Source organism: Paramormyrops kingsleyae, chromosome 22, assembly GCF_048594095.1.
Source record: "Paramormyrops kingsleyae isolate MSU_618 chromosome 22, PKINGS_0.4, whole genome shotgun sequence".
NCBI lineage: Eukaryota > Metazoa > Chordata > Actinopteri > Osteoglossiformes > Mormyridae > Paramormyrops > Paramormyrops kingsleyae.
Window position 1 is genome coordinate 20,602,537 of NC_132818.1, and position 25,138 is coordinate 20,627,674.

The 25,138-nt window shown below is 43.6% G+C and overlaps 2 protein-coding genes across 8 annotated transcripts in view; one reads left to right on the forward strand and one right to left on the reverse strand.

The window, feature by feature from the left end:
• Positions 1-9,461, reverse strand: part of LOC111855915 (G patch domain-containing protein 8-like) — a 30,131-nt gene extending 20,670 nt beyond the window's left edge. For 2 of the 4 annotated variants that reach the window (XM_023835410.2, XM_072705050.1), the window contains exon 1: positions 4,431-4,448. Coding sequence is in view for 1 of the 4 variants with exons in the window: in XM_023835409.2 (XP_023691177.1) it covers positions 4,431-4,508; positions 9,363-9,407 (123 nt within the window). In the remaining 3 variants the exon portion in view is untranslated. Of the gene's footprint in view, positions 1-4,430; positions 4,509-9,362 lie in introns of those variants that run through there. The other 2 variants (XM_023835409.2, XM_023835411.2) reach the window with 2 other exon arrangements.
• Positions 9,462-11,129: 1,668 nt separating this feature from the next.
• LOC111855960 (mitogen-activated protein kinase kinase kinase 14-like) lies at positions 11,130-25,105 on the forward strand. 4 transcript variants are annotated; one of them, XM_023835508.2, is made up of 16 exons: positions 11,130-11,266; positions 17,849-18,120; positions 18,227-18,302; positions 18,447-18,660; positions 19,033-19,449; positions 19,591-19,725; positions 19,806-19,935; positions 20,230-20,358; positions 20,799-20,903; positions 21,386-21,549; positions 21,901-22,051; positions 22,412-22,756; positions 23,193-23,305; positions 23,450-23,591; positions 24,038-24,138; positions 24,224-25,105. In XM_023835508.2, exons 2-16 carry the CDS (start codon positions 17,865-17,867, stop codon positions 24,386-24,388), a joined length of 2,643 nt encoding a protein of 880 aa, XP_023691276.1. In that variant the 5' UTR covers positions 11,130-11,266; positions 17,849-17,864; the 3' UTR covers positions 24,389-25,105. The 4 variants fall into 4 exon arrangements, with proteins under 4 accessions (XP_023691276.1, XP_023691278.1, XP_023691277.1 ...); XM_023835510.2 differs by having other exon boundaries at positions 18,447-18,651; XM_023835509.2 differs by lacking the exon at positions 11,130-11,266 and adding an exon at positions 15,803-16,110.
• Positions 25,106-25,138: the final 33 nt, after the last annotated feature.

A 25,138-nucleotide genomic window follows, 5' to 3' on the forward strand; every position in this document is an offset into this window, starting at 1 on the left:
CTGGCATGTGCCCAGCAGTAGGCTGGCATCCCATGCCTAGAGCCATTGTTGCCCATAATAAGCTCCAACCCTCACCATTCCATCCAAGACAAGAACTTGGCAAATAGATACTTGTCCATTATGGTCATTACATGCAGCTGTAATTAACCTTGAAAGATGTGCAGTACCCTCTTTTCCTGGTATTATACTTTCTAAGTGGTTCCCTGACAGCACTTTCAAAATACCTTTTTGACGGAAGAGGAAAAAGCCACTTTGTAACCATGGTAACATAGTGCAAGTACTAAACTGGCTGAATTGAAGAATAGTTCATACCTCACGAACATTCAGTAAAATGAACATCATATACTGGGCATATAACAGGCCTGACAGCTTGTAAGGTACCAAAATAATCCACCCAGCCATCCGTCTTCCAGCTATTTATCGTGAACAGCGCACAAGGCAGGGGTACATCCTGGTTGGGACAGGCATTCAAATCACATTAGAGGAGCACAGGATGAGGTTCACCTAAATGAAGACGCTATATTACTGTTAAACAACCCTTTTCTGTGGGCAGTCCAACAGAAATTACGGCAGAAGTGGTTCCTAAACATGCAACGAGATGGATGACCTCAGGATTTGTATTTATTATTATTATTATTATTAATATTATTATTTTATGGAGATGGGTTGTTATCCATGCATTCCTACCCCTGATGTATACCATGTTTATTCCTACAGATGTAAATAGTTATATTTACTCTCTCTCACACAATTATATTGCACACGCCAAACTGAATTCCGTTGTCTGAGCACTTGCACTTTCAGCAACGACAACATCGAATCTATTCTCATCTAATCCAAATCAATGGCACATTAAGATTCTCTCTCTCTCTCTCTCTCTCTCTCTCTCTCTCTCTCTCTCTCTCTCTCTCGAACAGGAGCCGCTCTTAGTGCCAGAAATGGGAATGTGTTACCTTAAAAGGTAGACATTCATTCGGGACTAAAACCCATGCCAAGATCAGCGAGTGGAGGCGGGTGGGGGGGGGGGGGCAGGGAACAAGGGGCATCTCTGCTTTGAGGTCTGAGCCACATCCAGCCCATGCCGCTTGGCCAGGATGGCGCCCGAACACACGACATTCTTCCACAAAGGTTGGGGGGGGGCCCGAACTACATGGACACATATGGCCGAACCCCCAAGAAAAGCTCTGTGGCTTGATGCTACATGCGCTAAATGCGCTTCAAGTATGCGACACTCTAGTGTAAATAAAGGACCGGGGGCAGTTTACAGTTCAGGTATTAGAGTCACATTTCAGAGGAAAGAATCTCCCACCCCCCCCTCACCACAACTATGCATGACACCTTTGAAAATGGGGCAAGAGACTCTGCAAGTTCTACAGCTTCAAACATATCAATGGGGCCATTCAAAGTAAGGGCTACACAAGACCAGTACAGCGACACTAATAAAGACCTGATTGTGTTAATTACAGAATTAAAAGTCTGATAGCAAAACAAAATTCAGGACAGACAGCTGAGCTTGCTATCAAAAACTCTTCATTTGTAGTTCCATATCACCTTAAGAGCATGACCTTCTTTATGATGGAACCATTTGCTAGCAGACGGTTCCTGTTCAGAAGCTGGTAGTTAGTTTTTGTAAAATTTAATTGGCCATTGTTATGGTATTTTGTATAGGTAATGTTTATATATCCAGGTGCAAATGACTAATATTAAAACAAAGATTCTCAGTCCAGCACTAACACTATTCAATGTCTGAATATGAGCAGAAAGTGTGCTGATACAGGGAAACGGAATGACAGCCAAATGGCCAGAGGCAGCCATTTCAGGTCCAGAAAGTAAAAATCCAAATCAGGACTTTGTTTCAACCAGCCAGTTGAGTACTCAGTGACTGAGACTCTGTGTTGGTTGGTGTCAACAAAATCCTGGTTTGGATTTTTACTTTCTGGACCTGAAATGGCCGCCTCTGCAAATGGCGATGAGCATGTGTGTGTGCGAGTGAGGTCGACTATGACGGCCGTCAGATGACCAAAGCCTGCCTACCAGCCCCATTAAAGCCCCTACCCCCCCCTCCACGGACGGCACCCTGCGGCAAACGCCACGTCTGGCCGGCTCAGCCTCGCCTCCCATTAAATGTCGGTGGCAGATTCTCGTCGCTCCTGCGGGCATCCCCGGCCCACACCATTTACGCTGCACCAACTCTGCGCTGCCCAGATTAAAGGCAGGTTTCACCAGCCGACAGCACTACCAACAACCCACAATGGATAAAAACGTCAGACCCAGAAGTGCGGCTGCCTGATTTACGAAGGAAAAAATGGCTCACATAAGATATTGTTTTTCTGCAATTCCCATTTAACTTTCATATTAGTGTTTGAAAAATTTACCAAAGGGTCTATATAAATACTCAATGTTTACTTGATATGGTTAGAACGGTACTGTGAGGTGCCCTGAGCAAGGTACCACCCCCAAGCACCGCTCCCCGGGCGCTGAATTAGCTGCCCCCTGATATGTCACGATGTCATATATGGGTTAAATGCAGAGGACACATGTCATTGTTGTGCTCTGTGTGCTGTAGTGTGTCAACAATGACAATCACTTTCACGTTTTCTTTTCTTCTCTTTTTTTTTTTTTTTACCATAAAGGAAGTACAATACTTACACTGAATGCATAATGACACTCTGCTTATGCTGAATTCAGCACATAACTTCCTCTTTGCGGTTTCCCAAATCGGATGGCCACCAATCCCGGCAAGTGCTGCAATGTCGCAAGTGTCCCATTTTACAACTTTGCAATGGCACTTGGTTTAACTTTAACATAAAAAAATGAAGTATGAAAGCAAGCAAAAATGGAATATGTGCACAGGAGAGAAACGGCTCATAATATTACTTTGAGCTTAATTAAATGAGCAGCATTAGGAACCAGTAAAAAGGCTGGTGACACAGAATGGTCTCCAGCGTAAGGAGCCGGACAGAGTGTAAAACGGTACAACAGCAGGTGTCCGAGGTCCCTCATTGACCACTAGGCTCAGAAAGGGCTTCCTGAGGCTTATGATGGCAGCACAAGCTGTCCTGACCCCCAATGCACTGCTAAAAACAGGCTCGCTGGCCAGGTTCCGGCGTGACCAAGCGACAAGTGACACACCACAGGAGCTGGACTGACTGGTTACTTTTCTACAGTGAAAGGCACCAGCACCGTGTAGAAGAGTTTTCCAATCCGGTCCTCGTTTTCCAATCCTTCTCCTGCAGATCCCCAAGGACCGGACTGCTGTAAAGCAGGGGTGTCAAACTCCAGTCCTGGGGGGCCGGAGCCCTGCACATTTTTGGGCTTCCCCTCATTTAACACTCCTGATTCACCTCCTTGTCCTAACTACCACACAGCTCTTAAGCTGAATCATTTGTGAAGGAACAGGGAAAGAACTAAGCTACACAGCGCTCCGGCCCCCCAGGACTGGAGTTTGACACCTCTCATGTAGAGTGTCTTCATGCAAGAGAGTCACAGGCAGAGCATTTAGCCTGAGAGAGACAGAACCATAGTGTATGGGGGGAACAGAGAGGGTGGGAGAGAAAATGAGAGCAAGGGGACAAGGAAGATAAAGTGAGAGAAAGATCGAGGGACCCTCCTGTGCAAACGCAAGCAGTGTCACTGAGGCAGTATTTATGTTTTCCATACTGCTAACTCTGCTCTCATGCCCTGGACTGGATATTGGGTTCTTGGGTTTGAGATCTCTGGCTTTCAAAAACCAAGCAGAAGTGGGCCAATGAAAGTGTGCATGTTTTTTTTTTTTTTTAAATGAATCAGATGCCACAGGCGGAAGGCAGCAGGTCTTCCGAATCAAGGAGACACACTGGCGCAGTGTCAAAGAAGAAATCACCCTTTGTCGCAGCTCAACCCCTGGTAACTGCAAATTACACACCTCTGATTTCCTAGGGCAGGACGTGGCGGGTAAGAGCTCTGGCTGGCTTTCAGAGGCGAGCCATTTTTAGGCTGCATCTGCATCCCTTCCTTCTGCTAGGCTGCAACATTTCCAAATAGAATTATAAATGGTGCAGGTGTCCATCAGGGAACAAAGGTTCCACAGAGAGGGTTTAGGGAGATTCGGAATCGCCCGATACACCATCACTGAAATGCTAATACTAATGGCATTAATCACTTGCCTCTTCCACAGTCAGATAGAACACAGATGGTCCACCAAAAACCAATTTAATGTTACCTGAATACATTCCAAAAAACTTAGTTCCTGAAATTACGACTTGAGATTGGAGAAAGAGGGCAACATATGCATTGACTGCCATGATAAAGGGGCAAAATTCTCAGAGCTGCTGGCTGGATATTGGGGGCTATTTATAACGGAGCAATACTACTCAGTGTGGTGGGTGCGTGGGGGTCCTTGCCAGCCATCCTCACACACCGTGTCCTTTCAGTGGGGGCAGGGGTCTTACCGATTCGATAGGCTTATCCAGTGAGGCCTGCTCCAGCTCCAGCTGACCCTCTTCATACTGGTCAAAGTGATTGCCCCCCTGCAGAGAGAGAGAGAGAGAGAGAAAAAGGATTTATATCGTGACAGAGACCGAGGCAGCGTGCTCGCCGAGGCAGCGTGCTCGCCGAGGCAGCGTGCTCACAGAGGCAGCGTGCTCGCACAAATCGCGTTTCTGTTTCTCAAAAGTTAGGAGTGCTCTCATGACCCGCCCATTCACACGGATGCATCTAGCAGACACTTTCTCCAAAAGCTATTTATGGCTCACAAACAAACAGCCCAGGCAAAGTATAATTATCCTTGTATCTGTGACGGCTATCTTGTATCAATCTGAGTAAAACGCCATGCATACAAGCCAAAAGTCAGCATTAAGTCCAGCCGGAAAAAAAAAAAAAAAAATACATTACTATTCAGGAATTAAACTAAATGACAACATTCAACTCTATGGTAGGCCAATGCTGAACCCCTCCCTCCCAGCTACAAGGGGCATCTCGGCTCCCTTGTGGACATTACTACATTCCCTACTCCCAATACACAAGTAGATATTTCACAGTCAAGGGCGACAGCAATCAAATCTCAGTGTAACACCCACATGCAACTTCACGAAGGTCTGCCAGGACCCGGTTACACCACAGGACCCCCCAAGCCCCCTCGAGTGCCGTGCCAGCAAGCAGAAACCTATATGACTTCTGGAGGTCCTGGCCACTGGCCCTAGCGCAGTACACTGGGGGATTCCAGATAGCAACTGCTTGTGACAGTTACACCTTCCTGCTGTGGTTTGTGATGATCCAAATCCTGCGGCCAAGTTCCTATCATTAGAGTTTGAGGCCAAGCAATCGTTTATCTCAATAAATGAAAAGAATTCTCCAAACTTAGGGGCAAAATATGTATTTTCACTGGTAACAATAGTAAGTAGTGATGCACAGATGAGCAAATGTCCTGCCGATACTGACAGTAAATTGATTTGAAAACTGTCAACGATAATGATATCGTTTGTTTGGGAGGTTCTGCTTAAATGACACCCTTTAACGTTAACACTGGCACACAACAACAGTCGCAAAGCCTTATTCTATAATGCTATACACCGTATATAACATTTATAACAAAGGGCTGATCATCAAGTATGAAACGCCATAATTTTCCGAGTAATATTTTGTATATATTCGAGTATATATTCGCACTGTCTGTATTGAATTTTCTTTTGCTACTAAATGCTTGCGTTATTGACAGACTAGCGTTATTCTACAGTACTGCAGCCTTCTTCATTGGAATGGATTCATTTTTTCAGAAACTCTTTGCCCTTCGCCTTAAGGTGAGCAATTAAATTTCTTGTGTTGAAATGCTGATCCCAGTCGTGAAATTTTAGCAGAGCAATGTTTGCAAAGTGCACTTCTAACATCGTTTTTGCTAAAGTTAAAATAATTGCACACAGCGGACATTTGTCTAACCGTTTAGTATGCGGGTAGGCAAAGCAATATGGGACATCATTTTAAAGAAAGTTATCTGACATAAATATCAGCTCATTCTTAACCACTGGCCAATTATTGCTGTATCATCCAATACCGATCATCTCTAATCGTGCATCTCAAATAGTAAGACAAGGCCACAAATACTTCTACCAGGTTTCATTAGGGAAAGGTATCATTCTATCATTACACCCCCTACCAGATTCTCACCCATCCCTGAGTATTCAGCTAAAATAAAAAGTTACAAGCTCCCGCCAAAGTTAGACATGCAAAATACATTCCCCAGCCTCTCCCATTACTTCCGGTATGAAGCAGCAGCTCTTGTTGAGCCATCGATCCACACTAGGGGTTTGCCTCCAGGGTGTTAGAGAGCTGCAGGCTGGGAACAGCTGGCCTAAAGGATCGACTCAACTAAACTCAACCCCCCCCACGGGGAACACGACAAGCCTCCCTCAACGATACAAATAAATAGGCTGCAAGCTCCGACTTACATATTAAATTCGTAGCTTACATATGACTTTCTCATTTATGCACTTTATGCAAAGTCGTACAAAGTCCAGCTTAGCAGCAATACACAGAGCGCGCTACATCCTAATGTGGGGCAAGTATTACAAACCGATTTAATCCATTTCAGAGCTTGCTGCAAGGAATTTCAAATCAGCCGAAGAACATTACTATGTTTCCAGTCCATGAAAGGTAAAGACACTGCAATCATTTTCCAGTGAGCGGCTCGGGGTGGCGTGGCTTTGAGCTTGCGGTACATGGTAAACATTACGCACCACATCAGTGCGCTTGAGAACCTAGAGTGACCAAAGGACAGCGGTTACAGCCATTGCTATTTAGGGAAAGTTATGCATTTTAACTGTATGGTTTTCAAGCACATGTCTTACGGAGACTAATGCTTGCCACTAAGGCACAGTCTCCCCCCAAAAATATTACAGGAGTTAGCTCTAAAATTAATGCCTTTACAATAATATAGGCCAAGTGCCTTAATTAGAAAGAATAAAATCAATCTTAAGTCCCTACTATTAAACCAGGTCTCTGGGACACAGTCAGAACACTACTCATCAATTGAAAGGATTACCTCTAATATCTTGAATATTGGACACACTCAACGAGAACAATGGCACCAATCAAACTTTTCCATTCTACGGTATTAGACTTATGTCGCATCATGAACAATAGACTTGGTTGAATGAAGGGGAGTAAACATGACCCAACTGAAACAGCCTGACCCTCGCAGCTCCCAGCTGGACCAAGCAGCAGTCTGGAATGACAGCTGCAATCATGCGAGCTCCACGCTGCGCCAGACATTTGTTTTCTGAGTACATCTGAAGGAAATGCATTACATAACCGAGAACATCAAAGCCTTGATTCCATGGAACTGCAAGTTTTTATTTAAAAAGTGGTGGCAGATTGGCCGTGGCGGTACACAACTTCTTGAGGATGCTTAGGTCCTTCAACGTGTGCAACAAGATGTTGCATATCTCCTACCACTACCAGTCTGTCGCAGCAAATGCAATTTTCTTTGCAGCCATCTGTTGGGGTGATGGTATCAGAGATGGATACTCTATGAAGCTGGAAGAAATGAATAAGAAGGCTGGCTCTGTGCTGGGGACTGCTCTGGAGCCACTAGAGTTGGTTGTGGAGAGAACGATATTGCACAAACTGCTCAACAATATGGACAACACTACTCACCCTCTACACACCCTACTGGTCTGATGACAGAGCGTTTTCAATCAGAGGATCCTTTAGTTCCTCTGCAATAAGGATCGTTACAGGTGGTCAATCCTACCCATGGGAATAACCATCTAAAATGAGTCCTCTGTGGGCCGGAATAGGAGTCTCCTGCTCTGAAGCAAATCATAGTGCACATTTACATTTATTTTGCACAATAAAAATATATTTCAGTTGTAGCTTTTTAAAAATCTAGCTTAGTACTGCAGTTTTTTGCATATTTGTACAAATATATTTTTGTCATCTGTAATTCTGTGTTTTGTCTATCTTTATGCCTACCTTGTGATTCTGTTATTTATGGGAAAAAATTCCCTTTGGGGATAAACAAAGCACTATGAATCTGAATAACATATTTCAAATACCGCACTCATGGATTGTTTAAATACTAGGACTTCTCACAAACAATCCACTTTATACATGAGCAAACCTACTCAAAACAAAAAAAGCTTGTTCTTATTATTATTCCTTCTGGGACAAAGTGCGCCATTCATTTTGAGGTAGAGCTTTCTCATGTGTCCTAACCCAAGCACATGTTCCTGTCTGACAAACACCAGCCGACCAATCAGAGCAAACGACACAGGAAGTCCTTCAAAAACACAGAAGAAGAGAGGCGGGGCGTCCAATAGCAACAAGCAAAAGAACAACTGTCAACCATGACCACATTTTTTTCCCCTGCATGAACATTACGTGAGCATATTTTTCAAAACACAAAAGTTGTCCCAATGGAGCAATCCACAAACACAGCAGAAGCATTCCTACGCGTGATTTCACCAATTATATCATTTTCCTGAGTTTTTTTATTTTTTTAAACAAACATTCCTAAATTGCTATTTCACACAATAGAAAGTGGTTTTTCTGCCAAAGAAAGCTCCAACTGCATTTGACTAAAGCACCTAGACAAGTTGGCCACATAACTAGACAGAATAATTAAGCATATCAGGTTTGGATACAAATGACGGAATGCGGGTCTTCCCACAGCATTTCGACAGGTCCAAAACATCGACACAGATGGCCATTAAAACGGGATTTTACACTATATCGTGTTATTCCATGAAGAACGCTAAACTAGCCAGAACACACTTTTTAAAAATGCCCTGATGAAATATACGTGTGCCTACAAAAACTGAACTAAAAAAAACTGAGGACAACAAGACCATCCATCGTCTTGTCCATAGCCCCTTCTGTTACAGCCATTGTTTCATTACATGCAGCGGACCTCTTCCCTAAAGCATCTCTATATTACTTCGAGAAGAAAGTGTCACCGAAGGACCTTTCTGTACACCAAACAATTCCACACTGTACCAACCAGTCTGTATCATCCATAAAGGAACAAAATATAATTGTACACCCGAAATATTTTCAGTGCTACTGTAACATGGTTAAACCGGTTTCCACACATTCCCGTCCCGGACAGCGAACTGCAAGCACAAGAAAACTTCCTCATACATTTCTCTGGGTTTTAGCTCATAATGCATTACCTGTTGCAACAAATTAACGCAAGGCTGCTGATTTTAAAGGATTAACTATTTACTGCTAACGCTTTAGTCCGCTAGCAGGCTTGTATTACAGCTCATTTAAGGCAGCCCACAGGCGTGCATTTTTAACATAGATTTCTTCTTTTACATTCTAAACTTCACAGCAAGGTATAATACCTTAACGTACCGCTTGCTTAACTCATTCACAAACAGTTTTACCTGGTAACTGCGGTCCTCGTTGAAACGAGAGAATCTCTCAGCCATTTTTTTTTCTACTGCAACTCCTCTGCCTTCACTCCCTGTCTGGCCTATCCATAATGCCTGGGGAACGCCCACTAAAGTGACGTCATGACACCAATGTCCAATTGAAGCTCAGAAACCGTTTAATTGATTTGTGCTGCCACCAATCATCCGTTCCGTTAAGCTCAGCATACTTTCTGAATTTTCACAACTGGTTTCAGGAATCAAGATTGAATCAGTATAGCCTGTATCATTCCTTATTGTCCATTGTAAGTTAGCCAAATTATGGAACTGTCTACAAGTCTGTATTAATTATCTGGTTTAAAATCTAATAGGCGGTTAAAATATTTACTTTCTTGTGATTAGTCAAATGCCAGTAGATTTTCGACTAACTGCCCGTATCACTAATCCAGTGACACTGATGAATACCGTGTATTATTTGTTATGAATACTTAATCCTTACTTCCAGTATTTAAGGTTAACATTTCGAGGCCGGTGCATTTCCATGAGTGTAAATCGATCACAGATGTCGGGGACAATATCTGTTTGTACTGAAAGCATTACAAATAAAAATGGTTATGCCTTTTAAATTACTTATATAATTACGAGTGCAATCTCACATTATTTGCCTTTAATTCAAGGCATATTTCTTCGTATGCGAGACCTTCGTTCCTAAGTGGTAGGGGGGGGGTGTTGTATGAACTACATACAATTAAACAGAAACTGCTACCAGCAAAGAAGGGCAAATGCATATTTTCAAAATCTTCACATGAACACTGGTAAACTGGATTTGACGTACACGACTGGTACCTAGCGTCTGCGCATGTGCAATATACGTGCTCACAATAAAGTACGTCGTTTGCTAGTTTTTTCATTCTTATTGATCTTAGTGCCCCCTAGTGTTCATATGGTGCATAAGAACGAGATATATGGGAAACGTTTTTATTTTGTCCCTAACTAGTAGAACTGCACACATTCTGATCTTTTGATAATTTTCTTCCTTTCGTTTTAAAATAAGTGAATAAATCACTTAATTGCTAAGTGGGAAAAGGATGCAAGCACAATTAATTGACAAAACAATCGCACAAGAGTGCGCTATACTGTATGCATTAATAGAAATTTATTGAATATAAACATTTAATCGAAGATTAAAATGAATTCGGAATTTACTTGGTTATAGCTTCAGCTATCGGGAATTGTAATATTATTGTGATTCTGAGAAGGAAATTAAGTTTCAGTTATCTTGATAGTGTGACTTGTGTCCTAAGAAAAAAATAAGATACATTTTCTGTTAATCTCCATAATTATGAAATATATGCCTCCTTTAAAGCGCCCGTTTGACTAAAATGCTTTTCATAAACGGTAACGACGCCGAATAGGTATTTTTCCCCACGAATGCAGGCTACAGGGTAACTTAATTATTTGCATGGTAGTACATATTCTCAAATCTATGTACAGTTATGGAGTCAGTTATAATGACATGTTTCAAGCATTACCAAGTTTGATATAGTTCAGCTCGTTTATACTTTTTTATTGAAAATGAGCTTGCTTTCTCATTGAGGGCGAACTGAGCCTAAAACTATACTGATGCCGTTTCCCATGTGGTTCCAAAAACAGGCTGTGGTATTTTACTAGAATTAATGTTATTCTGCAATTATCTGAAAAACTTCTTGTTAGATTGGTAAGGCATCGTGTACGCAATAAACACAATTTCTTCCTGCAATACACGGGCGTCTTCTGGCATATTTTCGCTTTCCTTTCTGCCCGGAGTTCACGTCTTTCTATTCGCCCGTGGTGACGTAACCCCCCGCGTATCCTCAAGAAAGTTTCTCGGACAATCGTAAGGGACGATTTCAAACGCATCACAAGGACTAAGAACTAGGGTAAGTACACTTGACAGCTTTTAAATAGATAGTATTTATAAAGCACGTGCTAAAGATTTTATTACTGTACACTAATGACTCCCTAAAATGGCGGCTATTATAAAGCGGAAGTCAAATATTAAAATGTACGAGTACAGCGATTTTTTTGGACCTTTAGGCAGTAGTTAAAAATACAGCATGTGAGTTTAGTTTTGTAAATAATCGGATTGGTTACGCTATAAACAAGACTTGGACGTGCAGGTGTACATAGATTTTAGTTTAAGGGATATTGTCATACGCAATCATATGGTGTCATGTTTGAAGATTACACCTAGGTTAAGTAAAATCTTATTCGTATCTTATTAATAATCGTTTATAATAGATACTAGTCTTATTTGACAAACAACACATACGGTGTTTTACACTGGCATGACTTCATTAGACAAATTGTTTAAGTAATCAAGGTAATTGTTGAAGAAAGCAAGTGAGCCCTTACATGGACTCTTATTGTCAGTAACGTCAACCGGATGTTTTCAGTAGCTGCACGTCAGACCTGCATAGCAGTTAGTTTATATTTTAGATCATTCCTGTCACGACCCAAGGCTGTCAAGAATAACAATTCACTGCAAGTAATACTGTGTATGATTGCTATGTGACAAATAAAATTTGAATTTGACATGCAGGATGAATGACTGGAGGGCAGGTGTTTAGTTGGCAACCTAAAAGGGGTATATTGAATGCAAACAAACAAGGACTGTACAATAACACGATCACAAGCGATCAAAATGAGAGGGCGGGCACAGGAGGAGTGGTGTTAATGACTGGACAGGGGAGCACAGGACTGGGAAGCACATATATACAGGACAAACGAGGGAACTAACGAGAGGCAACTGGGAGTGATTAACACGAGGGTTAGGAATGAGAGGTAAGGCAAACAAGTAACAGGCGTGGCTTGGTAGGGTAATGCTAGGGAGGATACAGGAGGGACAAATAGATATAGCAGGCAGGATGTGACAATTCCCCTATATGACATAGCATTGCAGTTGGATTTCGGTCAGAATTCTGATTTGGTCACTTTGAAATATGGAGTTTCTTCTCTCTCAGACATTTTATTTCTTCCAGATCAGTGTTTCCCAACCCGGTCCTTGGGGACCTACACACACTCAGAAAATGGTTAAAATTTGTACCTTTGCTTGTTCCTGGGGCTGTATCCTTGTAACTCTACCTTTAAGGTACAGAAATTGACTCTGAGGAACATCTTAAAGGTGCAAACAAGATAATGTACCATAACCGGTATAGAAATGTTCCTCAAAGCCCATTTCTATACCTTAAAAGGTACAATTACCTACAGCTAAGGGTACAATTGGCAGACCCTTGAGGGTACAGCCCCTTTTTCTCGGATATTCCATGTTTTTGCTCCCTCCCAGCGAGCAAAAACTTGGACTGTCTGTGGGTACCCAAGGACCGGATTGGGAAACACTGTTGTAGATCATTATCATGTTGCATGTTCCCACTTCTTTTAAGTTCAAGATCACAGACAGACGCCATGATATTATGCTGTAAAATCTCCAGGTACAACATGGATTTCATTGGACCCCAGGGTAGCAAAACAGCCCCACACCATGCTTAGGATCAGGCTTTGATGTCAGTTTGTAATATATAGTTTTCACCAAACATAACACTGTGTATATTTGCCAAAAATATACAGTGTCCCCAGCATATTGCTCTAGTACTGTTATGGAACATTCAGGTCATCTTAACCTAGGCTGAGATGGGTAGAACAGTGGTTTCCTCTGTGATAACCTCCCATAAACACTCTTCTTTTCTTACGGTAGACTCACATACACAGATGTTATCAAGTGCAAAAGATGCCTGCAGATACAACAACAAACAAATTTATTTTTGTATAGCGTGTTATCACAACATTACATTGTCCCAAAGCGCTTTACAGCATCCCCACCCAAAGCCCCCAGTGAGTAAGCCATAGGCGACAGTGGCAAGGAAAAACTCCCGAGAAGGAAGAAACCTTGGGAGGGAATCTGCTTAGCTGCTGCCGTAGGGTTCTTTGTCACTTTGAAGATCCTACAGCCTGCTGTTGCACCGATCTTTGTAAGACACCCACTACTAGGAAAAAAACGGTGGTGCTGAATTTCTTCCATTCGTAACCTGTCTGACTGTGGACCAATGGAGAATGAAGTCGTTAAAAATCCTTTCCAGTTTCATGAGATTCAGCTGCTCTTCATTTCAGGTCTTCTGGAACCTTGCTTGACCTCTTGATTGTATATAAATTGCGTAGGTTTTCTTCTTTATGGAATACCTGACTTCAGAGGACATTATCCTAGAGGTTCATACTTTTTCCATCCATGACCTTGATTGTTTAAAACCATTTGTTCAGTAAAGCCATGGTAATGTAAAATGTTGCTTTTATTGTTTGATAAATTGCACTGTCTATTGTTTTGACTTGGATGAAGATGAGATCACAATGTTGGAGATTTCCAGATAATTCCTACACTAACATTTTCTCATATGTATATGAGTTTGTTCAATCAGCAGATGATGCTATTAGTACTCTTTTAACAAAAATATTACATAGATAATTTAAGCGAACTTCATGATGGTTTTACGCTAAATTTAGTAGCAAAGGCATTTATAAACAATTCTAGAGATGCTAAATATGGCTACAGGCATTAGCTCAGTAAAATTTGTCAGTCAAATGGATAACTAAGCTCCACTGAACACAGAGCTCATCAATCCAGGCATTCAGACGCTGCCAGGGATAAGCCTGTAAGAGGTTTGTCCGCTGATGATGTCAGGCCTCCTGCAGTGAAAAGGCGCGTGTGTAGGGGTTTAAAATGACACGGGCCTGTATAAAAGCAGAAGTAGGATGCCGCTTTTCCGGGCCAGAAGAATGCAGGAAGACTAACTGGGCATGGATGACTCAGAGGTCTGTGGCCTGTATGAGTCAGTGTGTGTGTCCATATTCCTTTCACTGCAGGCTTTTTCAAATAAGCTGTTTGGGCCTCTTGAGGACCCAGACACTGGCTCCATTCTATGAGAATCTCAGGCGTTTCTCTGCAAAATTGTCTCAGCAGTTCTTTTTTTACTCATTCTGTTTCTCTAAGACCCCAAGGATAGCTACTTCCACTTACCAAGCTATGCGGCCACGTCAGTTTCTCTCACTAGTTATTTTCTTTTTGATTAAGTTTAGCATGCACAAACCTGCTTTAGGTTCTTTGCTTGCAGGTGAATGCATTACTAATATAGGATTTAATTTTCATTGCATGACAACAGATGCATTCAAGTGCTTCATCAAATATATCCTGAGTTGAGTTTGAATTTTAGGATTTTGCTTTTTTGGTTGTTGAGTCACATCCAGTCTTTCTCATATCAAAATATTGTCAGCATAAATTCTGCATTTGCACGATATATTTAATTGCCATGGGTCACTTGAGGTGAAGTCTTAGGTGCAAGAGTTGCATGCTTTTCTTGCTGCTCACTGCAGCTGCGCAGGCTTACAGAAGACGTGTTCCTATTTGTCGTGCAAAACACTATCAGGTGCCAACCACAGCATAAAAAAGATGATCTTCCGGGAAATAAGAATGAGAAACATACTCTCATGCTCTTCTCATGTGGTTTGACTATGATAAGTTTTAAATACTGATACTTAAAGTGTGATTAAAGACTTTACATGCAACTTTCTAATGTGCTGTGGGTCTTGGTTGTTTAGTTAACAGTTTAGCCAAAGTGACATGTCTGGAGATGCCTTGGGTCCTGTCAGGCTGGGTGTTTATAGTAAATGCTTAATCATGAAGGATAAAGTCATAGAAAGTTGCATTTCAGGAAAGAAGGTGTAAGGATTCATAAGTGGACAGGAGACAATGTTTGTGCTAACTCCACTCAGTCAGAAAGTATCACTGAACTGAAACCACAAGAAGCTGGTAGGCTTGACAGATATTTTGTTTGCCATTGTGCACAGTTAAACTCACTGTAGTCCATATATTTACTAGATATTTTTTTTTTTATAAAACTCATATTGACAATTTAAAGTCAACTAGAGACGTAAATGTGGTTCAGTTTGACCTGTCCAGAAAACCTACAGTGTTCATAGATGCATTCAATACTGTGCAAAAGTCTTAGTCAAAGAAAATGATCTTCATGTTGGTGTAAAACTATGATGTTATGTCTGTTAAAGTGTGTCAGCTTAGCCGTTTCAAAACTCCTGCTAAAACCGCACCATAATTTGTAGCAGCCATCCAATATATCCAGTGTTTTTTGACTTGACCACTAGCACAGCTTGTGTAGATAATTAACATCTCATTGACTGTTCTTAACTTATTGAATGAATGGAATACATAAATACATGGAATGGCTGGGGTCTCCCTGAGGAGGGGTTTGGGAACTGAAGCCATCCAACAAGATATAAGTACCTTTGCGAAGAACAGAAGAAATTTTTAGCAGTTTTTATTGTTACTCTTAATTTGCATATGTTCTAATGTTATTCGTGTGTTTTTAAGCAAATGTGCACTTGCTACTTAGATAAATAGGTTTAATATTTCTTTTACTACCTAAGACTTGTGCACAGTACTGTACATAAGAAAGGAGTGCAAGGCAAAGCTTGTCTCAGTCAGCCCTGAAGCAGGGAGGGAGGGGCTGCTGGGAAATGGAGGTAGCCTTCCTGTAAATCGCCTCCAGCCAATGAGAACGCCAGCTCATACCCAGCTTAGCTGGCCGAGTGCCAGCCGGATCAGCAGACACAGAAACGAGGACCGTAGCGGGGAAAAGAGAGAAGCTGAGTTAGGCAGGGGGAAGAGGAGACTCTCTACTGAGGAAGCAGGAGCAACGCTTATGAAGATGCTTCTGTAAAAGTAGGTTTGTGATCCGTAATGGTGGTGGTGTAGTTTTTGTGAGAGAGAGCAAAGCTGATTTGCAGTTGATGCAGTACAAAGTAGGAAGCAAATAAGCTTGTGAACAAGCAGCGAGCTGGTGCACGCGAATAGAATGGAGAGATAGGTGTGTTTAGCTTAGCTTTTTCTTCTCCTGGAAATCTGAGGGAAAATGCAAGCTGCACTGTGTAACTGAGAAAATGCCCTTTTCTTATGCATTTCCATGGTTGTTTTCATTTTTTTACACCAAGGAAAACAGGGACCAAGTTAAGATAGACGAGCATTTCGTGTATCTACGATGTGACGGTCCGGTCTGTTCAGCTGAGCAGCATTTGTTTTGGAGTGTTTTCTGTCACCTCTGAAGCGGCGTGGGGCAGATACCCACAGGGCTTTTCCGTCACATAATGTCGACCTCTAGGGGGCCGTTTTAATCGTTTGAGGTCTTGCTGTCACTCCGGAGTCACCGCTTGAGGTTGTGGCACGTTTCTCTTGCTCATGTGACGTTTGGGTACAGCTAGTCTTATTTTGACTGTATGGTGTCTGAAACTAGGTGGAGATAATGGGTTTGGTTACCTGCAAACAGCGGGCAGTCATTTCTGAACTGTAATCGCATGCAATGCCCCCATGCAATCTTTGCTTTTTTTGAAATAGTAATAACAATAATGTACTATTATTATTAATTATTATTATTATTTGAAATGGCAGATTTTAGCAGTTATGTTTGCACCCCTCGCTTTCTCTCACTAGTTGTCCCTGCAAGTTTTGTATTTTTTTTTGTTACCTTCAAGATGTTTAAATTGGTTTCTATGACTTTTTCGCCGGTTTCATACGTTCTGCTACAGGGTGTGCACTCCTCACACTCTCTTGTAGCCCAGTCCAGTCTAAATGCGACTCTCTTCCCCTACATCAGAAGCAATAGCAAGAAATGCTGGTCATAAATAATATGGGTGCCACACTCGGATCTATCGGCGACTTGCAGACGTGCCCAGTGCTCAGCCCCAGACTCTATGACAGGTGGTTTTGAGAAAGAGATCCTTATATACTATTAATGTTTCTCTTTTACAACAAGGCCAGCCTTCTCCAACTTTCTGTTTCTGCTGATGTGTGGTATTAGGTATAATTTAGAGAACAATCTGCCTGGCTTCCAGGTGATTGTGTACTTTGGTGTCAAATGTCTGCCCGTTGTGGTTACGTGCTTCTTACTAAAAAGTATAAGCAAGGCGAGAAGGACATAAAAGCTCGATTGATAACAACTAGCACACATCTTCAAACAGGTGTGTTGCGCTACACTAGATCTCTGAGGGTTTTTTTTTTTTCTACTTTTCAATTACTGTTAGCATCTCACCATGAAGCCTCCTGTGACCACAGGTTCTGCTTGGTCCTTGAAATGGCAGGTGTCCGGTCAGATTTGCCTGTGAATGAGTTTCTTTATTGTGGAGCAGATGGGTGCTCAACTGTCAAAGTTGGTATTGATTTCTTAATGAGAAAATGATACCCACAACATGAACGTATTAGCCGAGCTCTGACTTGGCAGTATAGAATTACGGCTCTTTTCGTCAATGTAGAAAAGCATTATTAGTCATACAGATATGTCAGTTGGCAGTGTGAATGATGATGATGATGATCTCAGTCAAATCCCCGGGAATCGGAGCCCCGCTAAAGCACCCAAGACTTGCTGACAGCTGCAGTTTCACTGAGGTGCACCTCTCTCCACGCCCAGGCCACAGGGAGGAGAAATGGCTGTGCGGAACAGGATCCTCAACTCAACTATGCCTTTCACTGGGGGCCACAAGGAGCACAGTGGCCTGTTTGCAGTGGGTTCCAGCCTAAAGCAGGTGACAGGCAGTGAGGAGAAGAGGTGTGAGGTTGACCAGCAGCCCAGCAAGATTCCTCCCCTGCTGTCTAAAGTGTTAATGCGCGGCACTGCTGATCACATAAGTGCCGGTCAGCTGATCCAGGAGAAATTGTCACTCTTCATCGCTCAGGCAGAATGTAAGTAGCATAATGGAAATGGAGATGTGCCTTCTTATCTCAAATGGGTCTTTTTTGATCAAATTGTTAAATTTGGAAAATTATTCAATGTATTGATGTTCTCCAGGTGAAGGACAACAAGAGTTCAGCCCAAGCTCCTGGGAACGCCCCTATGTTGCCTCTCCAAGCTGTTTCCAGAGCAGGTCTGAGACACCTGCTTCCATATTCCTGTTTCTCATGTTTTCGCTCTACTACCAACGTCATTGTACTCAAACTAGCCTTCTCTCGTCTCTCATTCCTTACGTGGGGTTCCGATGGGCCGAGTCCTGACAAGTCATGTTTTGCAGGGTCTCGGTAGAGCACAACAATGTGGCCTGTAAGGAGAGTGCCACAGAACGGCCAAGCCCTCAGGTCCAGCAGCACTCCAGGAGAAAGACAAAAGACAGAAGACAGCGACGGAGGAAGCAGAATGTGAAGAAGGGGCCGAGGCAGAGGCAGAGGCAGAGGACACCTTCAGGAGTCCCAGAGCAGGAGAGCAGCAGTGCTTTGCAGGTGATCCAGGTGTGGATTAGACTATAGTCCCGATAAAAGCCACATAACAGAGAAACTAAAGTAATGGGGATGTCAAGTGGTCAAGTAGTCAGAGTAACTAAGAGTAACTGACGTATTTCCAGGCAACTATAAGCATGAAGGTCATTGATAAAATAATCTAGGTGAATATAATGAATCTAAAGGTGTTAATATTCTAAGATTTCAACTTCATATGCAATTAGCTGCAAGTTTCATGTCTATTGCAAGTCATCCAGGGCCCATCTGCAAATTCAGCGGCACTAGAGTAATGGGTGTAACTGATGAATGTTCAAGATGAGACAAGAACGCTGGAGCCATTTTCCCTCCATGCTTCAGTTATGGGTCGTTTATGTCTTGCAACAGAAGGAAGAATCGGAGTGTATCAGCAGCAACAGCAGAACCAGCATCATCTACAACGACAGCACCCACACTTTGGGGATACAGGAGACGGCGGAGCTGCAATGGGAGGGACAGATCAAGCCTGTCTACTCTTCCTCAGCTCAAATCCGGGGTCCCTCATCCTCAACCCTGCCTTGGGGCTCTACGAGCCACAGCGCCCTCCCGAACCTGTCCTTCTACGGCCAGGAGTGCAGCTCTGGCTCGGACTCGCCCCTCTGCTGCAGCCTCGCTCTGCGTGGTCTCCGTGGGAGTGTGAGTCAGGAGGACCGCTGCTTTGCCCCTGCCTTTTACCGAGGGGTGGAACGGGAAGCAAAGACTGACAGCGAAGGCGCTACAGCCAATGTCAAGATCAATGAGGGTCTCCTCTTCCACCCCGAAGAGGTGAGAGACTCATAAGACAACTACTGTAGCTATTAACTTTTGTTCAGTCTAGAATAAATCATATTTCTGTATTATTTGATATTATGTAAGGATAACAAACCCATGTGCTACACAGCCTGTGCTCCGTTTTCTGCCGTTTAGAAACTCCAGCCCAACGATTACGAGTACCGTGAGAACAAGGACTATTTGGTGCTGAACCACATTCAAAACGGCTCTTTTGGTGAAGTGTTCCATGTACGGGACTTGAGGACCAGCTTCGAATGCGCCGCCAAAAAGGTAATGTCCGGCCCGGCTCGGCCCCGCCCATGCCGCCCCCGGGCACCCCACTAAGGCAGACTAATGCTGATTTCTTGCAGATACCCCTGGACTGCTTCAGAAGCGAGGAGGTGGGCTCGTGGAGCGCCCTGACCTCCCGGCGGGTCGTCGAGCTTTTCGGGGCTGTCCGCGAGGGTCCCTTTGTGGTCCTTTTCATGGCTCTTAAATCAGGTAAACCTCATTCCTCTGACCAGGTCCTTTGTTAACTGCAAAATCTCAAGGGACGGCTGAAAAACACGTGACTTGCCAAACTGGACCTACGTCTGAGACCTGCTGCTACCCAATGAATTCCATGCAAATGAGTCATACCCATTAAATCAACAAATTGCCTAAAAATAGCACGGACAGCTTCTTTCTTTTAGCGTTAAACAATGGCTGTTTTGTAATGGAAAACGGCAGCTTTGCTCCAATCGCCACTGAACATCGTAAACCAAGGAAGAAAGCTTATGACTCACCCCGACCCAGGTTCTGTGGGAAAGCTGCTGAAGCAGAGAGGGCGCCTCCCGGAGGACCTGGCCCTTCACTACCACTGCCAGCTTATGGAGGCCGTCGAGGACCTACATAGGAAAAGAATCATGCATCTAGACATCAAAGGTAAATCAACATATAAACATACAGAGAGCTGCAAAAATATGAATATAGGTACCATACAAAATTCATATGTAATACATACTTAACCGAAATCTCATAGCTTTTTGTATAACGCAGTTAAATTCTGCTGCTCCAGATGTTTTATGGACAGCCTATTCTTAATGCATTACTATTATTTTTAAATATGCAATAACATTATTAATTATGTTGTATAAGCTCGTGTCTGTCATCAAAATTGGAACACTCTGGAGCTGTTTAAGCTTAGTTCTGGAGAGCTGTGTATGTTTCCTGGTATTAGTCCACAGAAAACATCAGGACCCAAAAATGTTAGGCATCCACTTGTATATTCATGAAATACAGAACAATGGCCTCATGACTCAAACACCACATCATGCTACAAAGTTCAACACTGACGTGGCCACATGCAACATTTGCATCTGCAGCAGACAACATGCTCTTGTCAGAAGATGGGAAGGACACGTACCTCTGTGACTTTGGACACTCTCAGAGGCTGGAGCAAAATGCGAAAACCGCCAGGATCTCTGCAGGTAACTAGAAACAGCTCAGAACCCAGCGCCAGTTATTAAACGTTCCATAATGAGGAGAAACAAAAACGGGAATCGTAATGTAAGCAAAATTACGTCTGTCTGTGTTAAATTGCTTTTTAGTTTTTTGCTGAATCATTGTAGTAGCCATAAAGCTCGCCATTTTGGCCAGGTGTCTGTCAAGAACGTTATTGGCATTGAAAGAATGATCTGGCAAAATACAAGATAGACAGACTGATTGATAGACTGATTGATTGATTGATTGATGCTAATATTTCTTCATCTAAAAAAATACTACAATGGGTTGGAAAAGTACAGCTACAATTAAACTTATTGGATTTTCCCAGATCCACAGACATTCAAATCCATTCATACCTCAACCATTAAGCCACACCCCCTGATTCCTTGATCTGTGCTTTTTTTAAACGAAAGGGTCAAGGAGTCAAGCTTACGGTTTTTGTTCAATCTTTGGATGCCCGGTGCAGGAGAGGAGTTCCCGGGCACGGAGAGCCACATGGCCCCTGAGGTGGTCAGGGGGGAGGCTGTCGACTTCAAGGCAGACGTGTGGAGCGGCTGCTGCGTGCTCCTGCACATGCTGACTGGCTGCCCGCCATGGACGCGGTACTACAGCCACCCGCTGTGTCTGACGGTGAGCACCGGCAGAATGGCCTGTGCATTCATGCTCGAGAAGGAGGGTCATTGGTGCAGCAACCATCAGCATATCATGTGACTGTATAAATTATTGGGCATACATTACGGGGGATGGGGGGGTTGTAAACCCCCAATAATCAAAACCAGCCAATACAACCCCCTGGACCCCCTTAAACGGGTGGAGACCTCAACCCCCCCTCATTGATCAACTCAAAGTTATGTCCTTGTGTCAGTTAGTAGGTTTGGCAGTGTCTACAAACCCATACTCTTTGTATTTGCTGGAGTGGTCTTCTTTATTCACTACGGGCTGTCTGGCAGGGAGCTTCACCATTGCTTTCCCCAACCTCAGATTGCCAATGAGGCGCCGCCATTAAGAGAAATCCCACATGACTGCAGGCCTGAAACTGCCGATGTAATCAAGGCGGGACTTGTTAAAGATCCAATCAAAAGAGCCTCCGCCAAAGAGTTAAGAGAGAAAACTATGAGAGCCCTGCAAGAAGGTGAGAGCCTGCCCCCATATTCTGTTATACCCCCTTGGGCAATGCTAATCAGCTATAGAATAACTCTACTTTTCTCATTCTCATTAATTTGTTTACCTAACAAGAGTTGTGTGCGAGGTCTTTACTTTGCCTTTAGGTAGACAGACATTCTTCTGTGATGCTCAGAGGTTGATAGTTCAGGTCCAGGTCAGATCCAGACCAAGATTTCGTTTCAACCAACCACTTGAGTACGCTGTGACTGTGACTTTTTGAAACAAAATCTTGGTCTGGATTTTTACTTTCTGGACCTGAACTGTCCACCTCTGGTGATGTTTAAGTCCACCTCAACCCTACTGTGAATTTGTTGGTTATCATTCACAGTGGGTGGACTCACCAGCCCAGTCCATGGAGACTATCGGGAGCCAGAGAAAAGCGAGCTCATGGAGAGCTCTAGGGTGGCATCCAGGTCCATCCCATCCGGCCTGCTCACTTCAGACAAGGCCCCGTTGAAAGAGCACTTTGAGCAGGTGCTGCAACCTCTAAGATCCCGGAGGAAGAAGGTGCATGTGGATGACAGCGTAGAGGAGAAGGACAATGCAGTATTGTCTCCTTCGTCTCCGGAACCTCTCGTCTCGCTGCAGGCCAAGGAATCCGGACACCAGAAGAACAAGCGGCCTGAAACTGTCCTCACGCTGCCTGAGCAGGAGCTGCAGAAGCTGGAGAGAGGTGAGCCTTCATGTCAAGGCACGGCAATGAAGGCTTGGCAAAACGTTTTCGGCAGAGATGGCCAACCTGCTGAAGAACCTTAGCCTTTTATTACAGGCGAGGTTAAGGCCAAAACCATTAACTGGCCTTTTGTTATTCAGTGTATCCCGGAATGCAAAGATTTTAATAACTTGGATGCACATATATATCTATATATGCATTTTCTGTTATAGGCCTTCTACCTTGTAATTTCATAAAAGCATCTAAGACAAGGACTGAGGTTTCATTAAGTGATGACTACATGATGAATATGAATTGAGGACCTATTCCAAAAAGGAACAGTGTAGTTGAAAAGGTAGAGCAGGTGCATTTGGAGAGAACCTGAATTAGGGGCTCCAGCAGTAGACTGTGCTACATGCCTGTGAGACACAGCACTGTGGTCTCTCTCTTTCTGCAGACTTCTACCTGAGCAGTCTGTCCCAGCCACACTCCCCCGAGCTCCAGGAACAGATGCTATCCTGTCTCAGTAGCAGCTTTTCCTCCTATACTGTCCCTGCCCCCGGTGACAAGGTTAGTTCAAATCGGTGCCGGTCAGTTGGTGCCGCTGTTGCTCTACCTTCAAAATTGAACAGCAAATCGCTCGTCTGAAAGTTTAGGGACGTCAGTGTGTGACTTGCTGTGCAACTGAACCTCGTTTAATTTCTTGCCTTGTAGGACTTGGTCAGGTGGTCGGTCAGCAACAGCGACGACCTCAGTTCCGGGGTCTTCTCTTACAACAGCCAATCAGAGGGACAGAGGAGCTTCAGCAAGGACTGGTTGGGGTCCTCCAACTGGCCAACACCACGCTGTTTTGAAGGTAAAGATATTTATGCAACCATAATTCAAAGCTTTGAGAGAGGTTCATACAAAATGCAGAACTAAGTATTACAAATGTAGGGAGCAGTATGTAGGGTTAGCACCTTCAGGATTGGAGATTCAAGTCCTGCATCATGTGTCGCCCCGTTTTAACCTACAGAAACATGCAGTTAGATGAATTGGTGCCTCTACATTGTTATTGTGAGTTTGTGACCTGAAGATGGACTGGGACCAAGATGCGTATGATGTCCCCTGTCTTGTACTCTGTGCTTCATGGGATAGGCTCCAGTCCCACTGTGACCCTGTACTAGATAAGCAGTTATGGGAGATGGATGGATTTATAGAGCTAAATATTTATAGCAGCAGATCTTTTAAGTAGTTACTCTGTAAAGGAGCACTGCCAAGACACATGGATTTTCACACCCTTGCCTTGACTGTTGGATGCAGGGGTGGACGTGTATATCGAAGACCTTGAAGGCCACTGTCTGAAAATCCGTGAGACCCACAAAGTGAAAGTGGGACACATCGCCATAGGGATCAGCGAGCAGGTAGGTGCCTGTCGGACCTGGTTAGCGCGCCTGTCCTGAGGCCGTGAAGTGTCAACTCAGTGCACTATGTACTGCTCTCCCTCAGATCTCAGAGCAGACCTTCAGCTTGGAGACCCAGGACGGGCAGCTGGTTTCGCCCGATGAGGAGGTGCAACATTCGGGCCTCTACCTGTGCTGTACGCGAGCTCCCAACTGCAGCGACAGCTGGACCTGGCGGGTCAGGGAGGGGATGCTGGAAACACGGAACTGAGCCAGCCAGCCCGCCACGCCTCGACGGTCACCATGGCATCGTCCACATTGCTGTTCCTGGTCTGACAAAGATCTTTGAATAGATTTATCTGAACATTGCTGTGAGTCAGTTGTGAAAACATCAGCTTATGTGAACTGTATCCCATTGTAAAAATGTGAAAATAATGTAAACTATCAGGTTCTCTTTTAAGCTCAGCTACCCATCACATTTTAGAGCAAGTGGGCAGGGTAGGGGGTGGGGGTGCTGGGATATTGCAGGGCAGGCAGATAAGAACGGAAGCGGGTGGGGGCACGGAGTCTTATCTCACTGCCGCAGAGCTGACACCACCTAAGGGCTGAGACCCTATATGGTCAAATTTGAACAGAATGGACTTGACTGCCTCCTAGTGGCAGCTCCTGGTTTGACGTTATGACAGAAATCCTTCCCCCTGCTTGTTCCCTGCCTGCCTCTTAACCGAAGATCTCTGATGAAGTTCAAGCAGAAATAAAGCACCTGACCATTTCTGTGAGAATCCAAGCAGAGAATGAAATTAATTCTAATTCTTCATATGGAAAAAACCACTCTATTTTACAGTCGTGTCAAGTCGTATTTTTTTGTAATTAGTTGTAGCCACTATGTATATTACTGCCAATATTTCTTCTTTGTGTCAAAGGAATTTCAGGTACCCATCAAATCAACAAACGGTATTTAAATGATACAGTAAAAATAATCAAACAACGAGATTGTAATGTGTATTCATTTTCATAAGCA

Excerpts from the sequence above, each read along its gene's own strand:
- LOC111855960 (XM_023835508.2), top strand. The coding sequence starts at position 17,865 with ATGGCTGTGCGGAACAGGATCCTCAACTCAACTATGCCTTTCACTGGG. Across the intron at positions 23,306-23,449 it reads TCCCTGCCCCCGGTGACAAG|GACTTGGTCAGGTGGTCGGT; the intron begins GTTAGTTCAAAT and ends CTTGCCTTGTAG. Across the intron at positions 24,139-24,223 it reads CCATAGGGATCAGCGAGCAG|ATCTCAGAGCAGACCTTCAG; the intron begins GTAGGTGCCTGT and ends GCTCTCCCTCAG.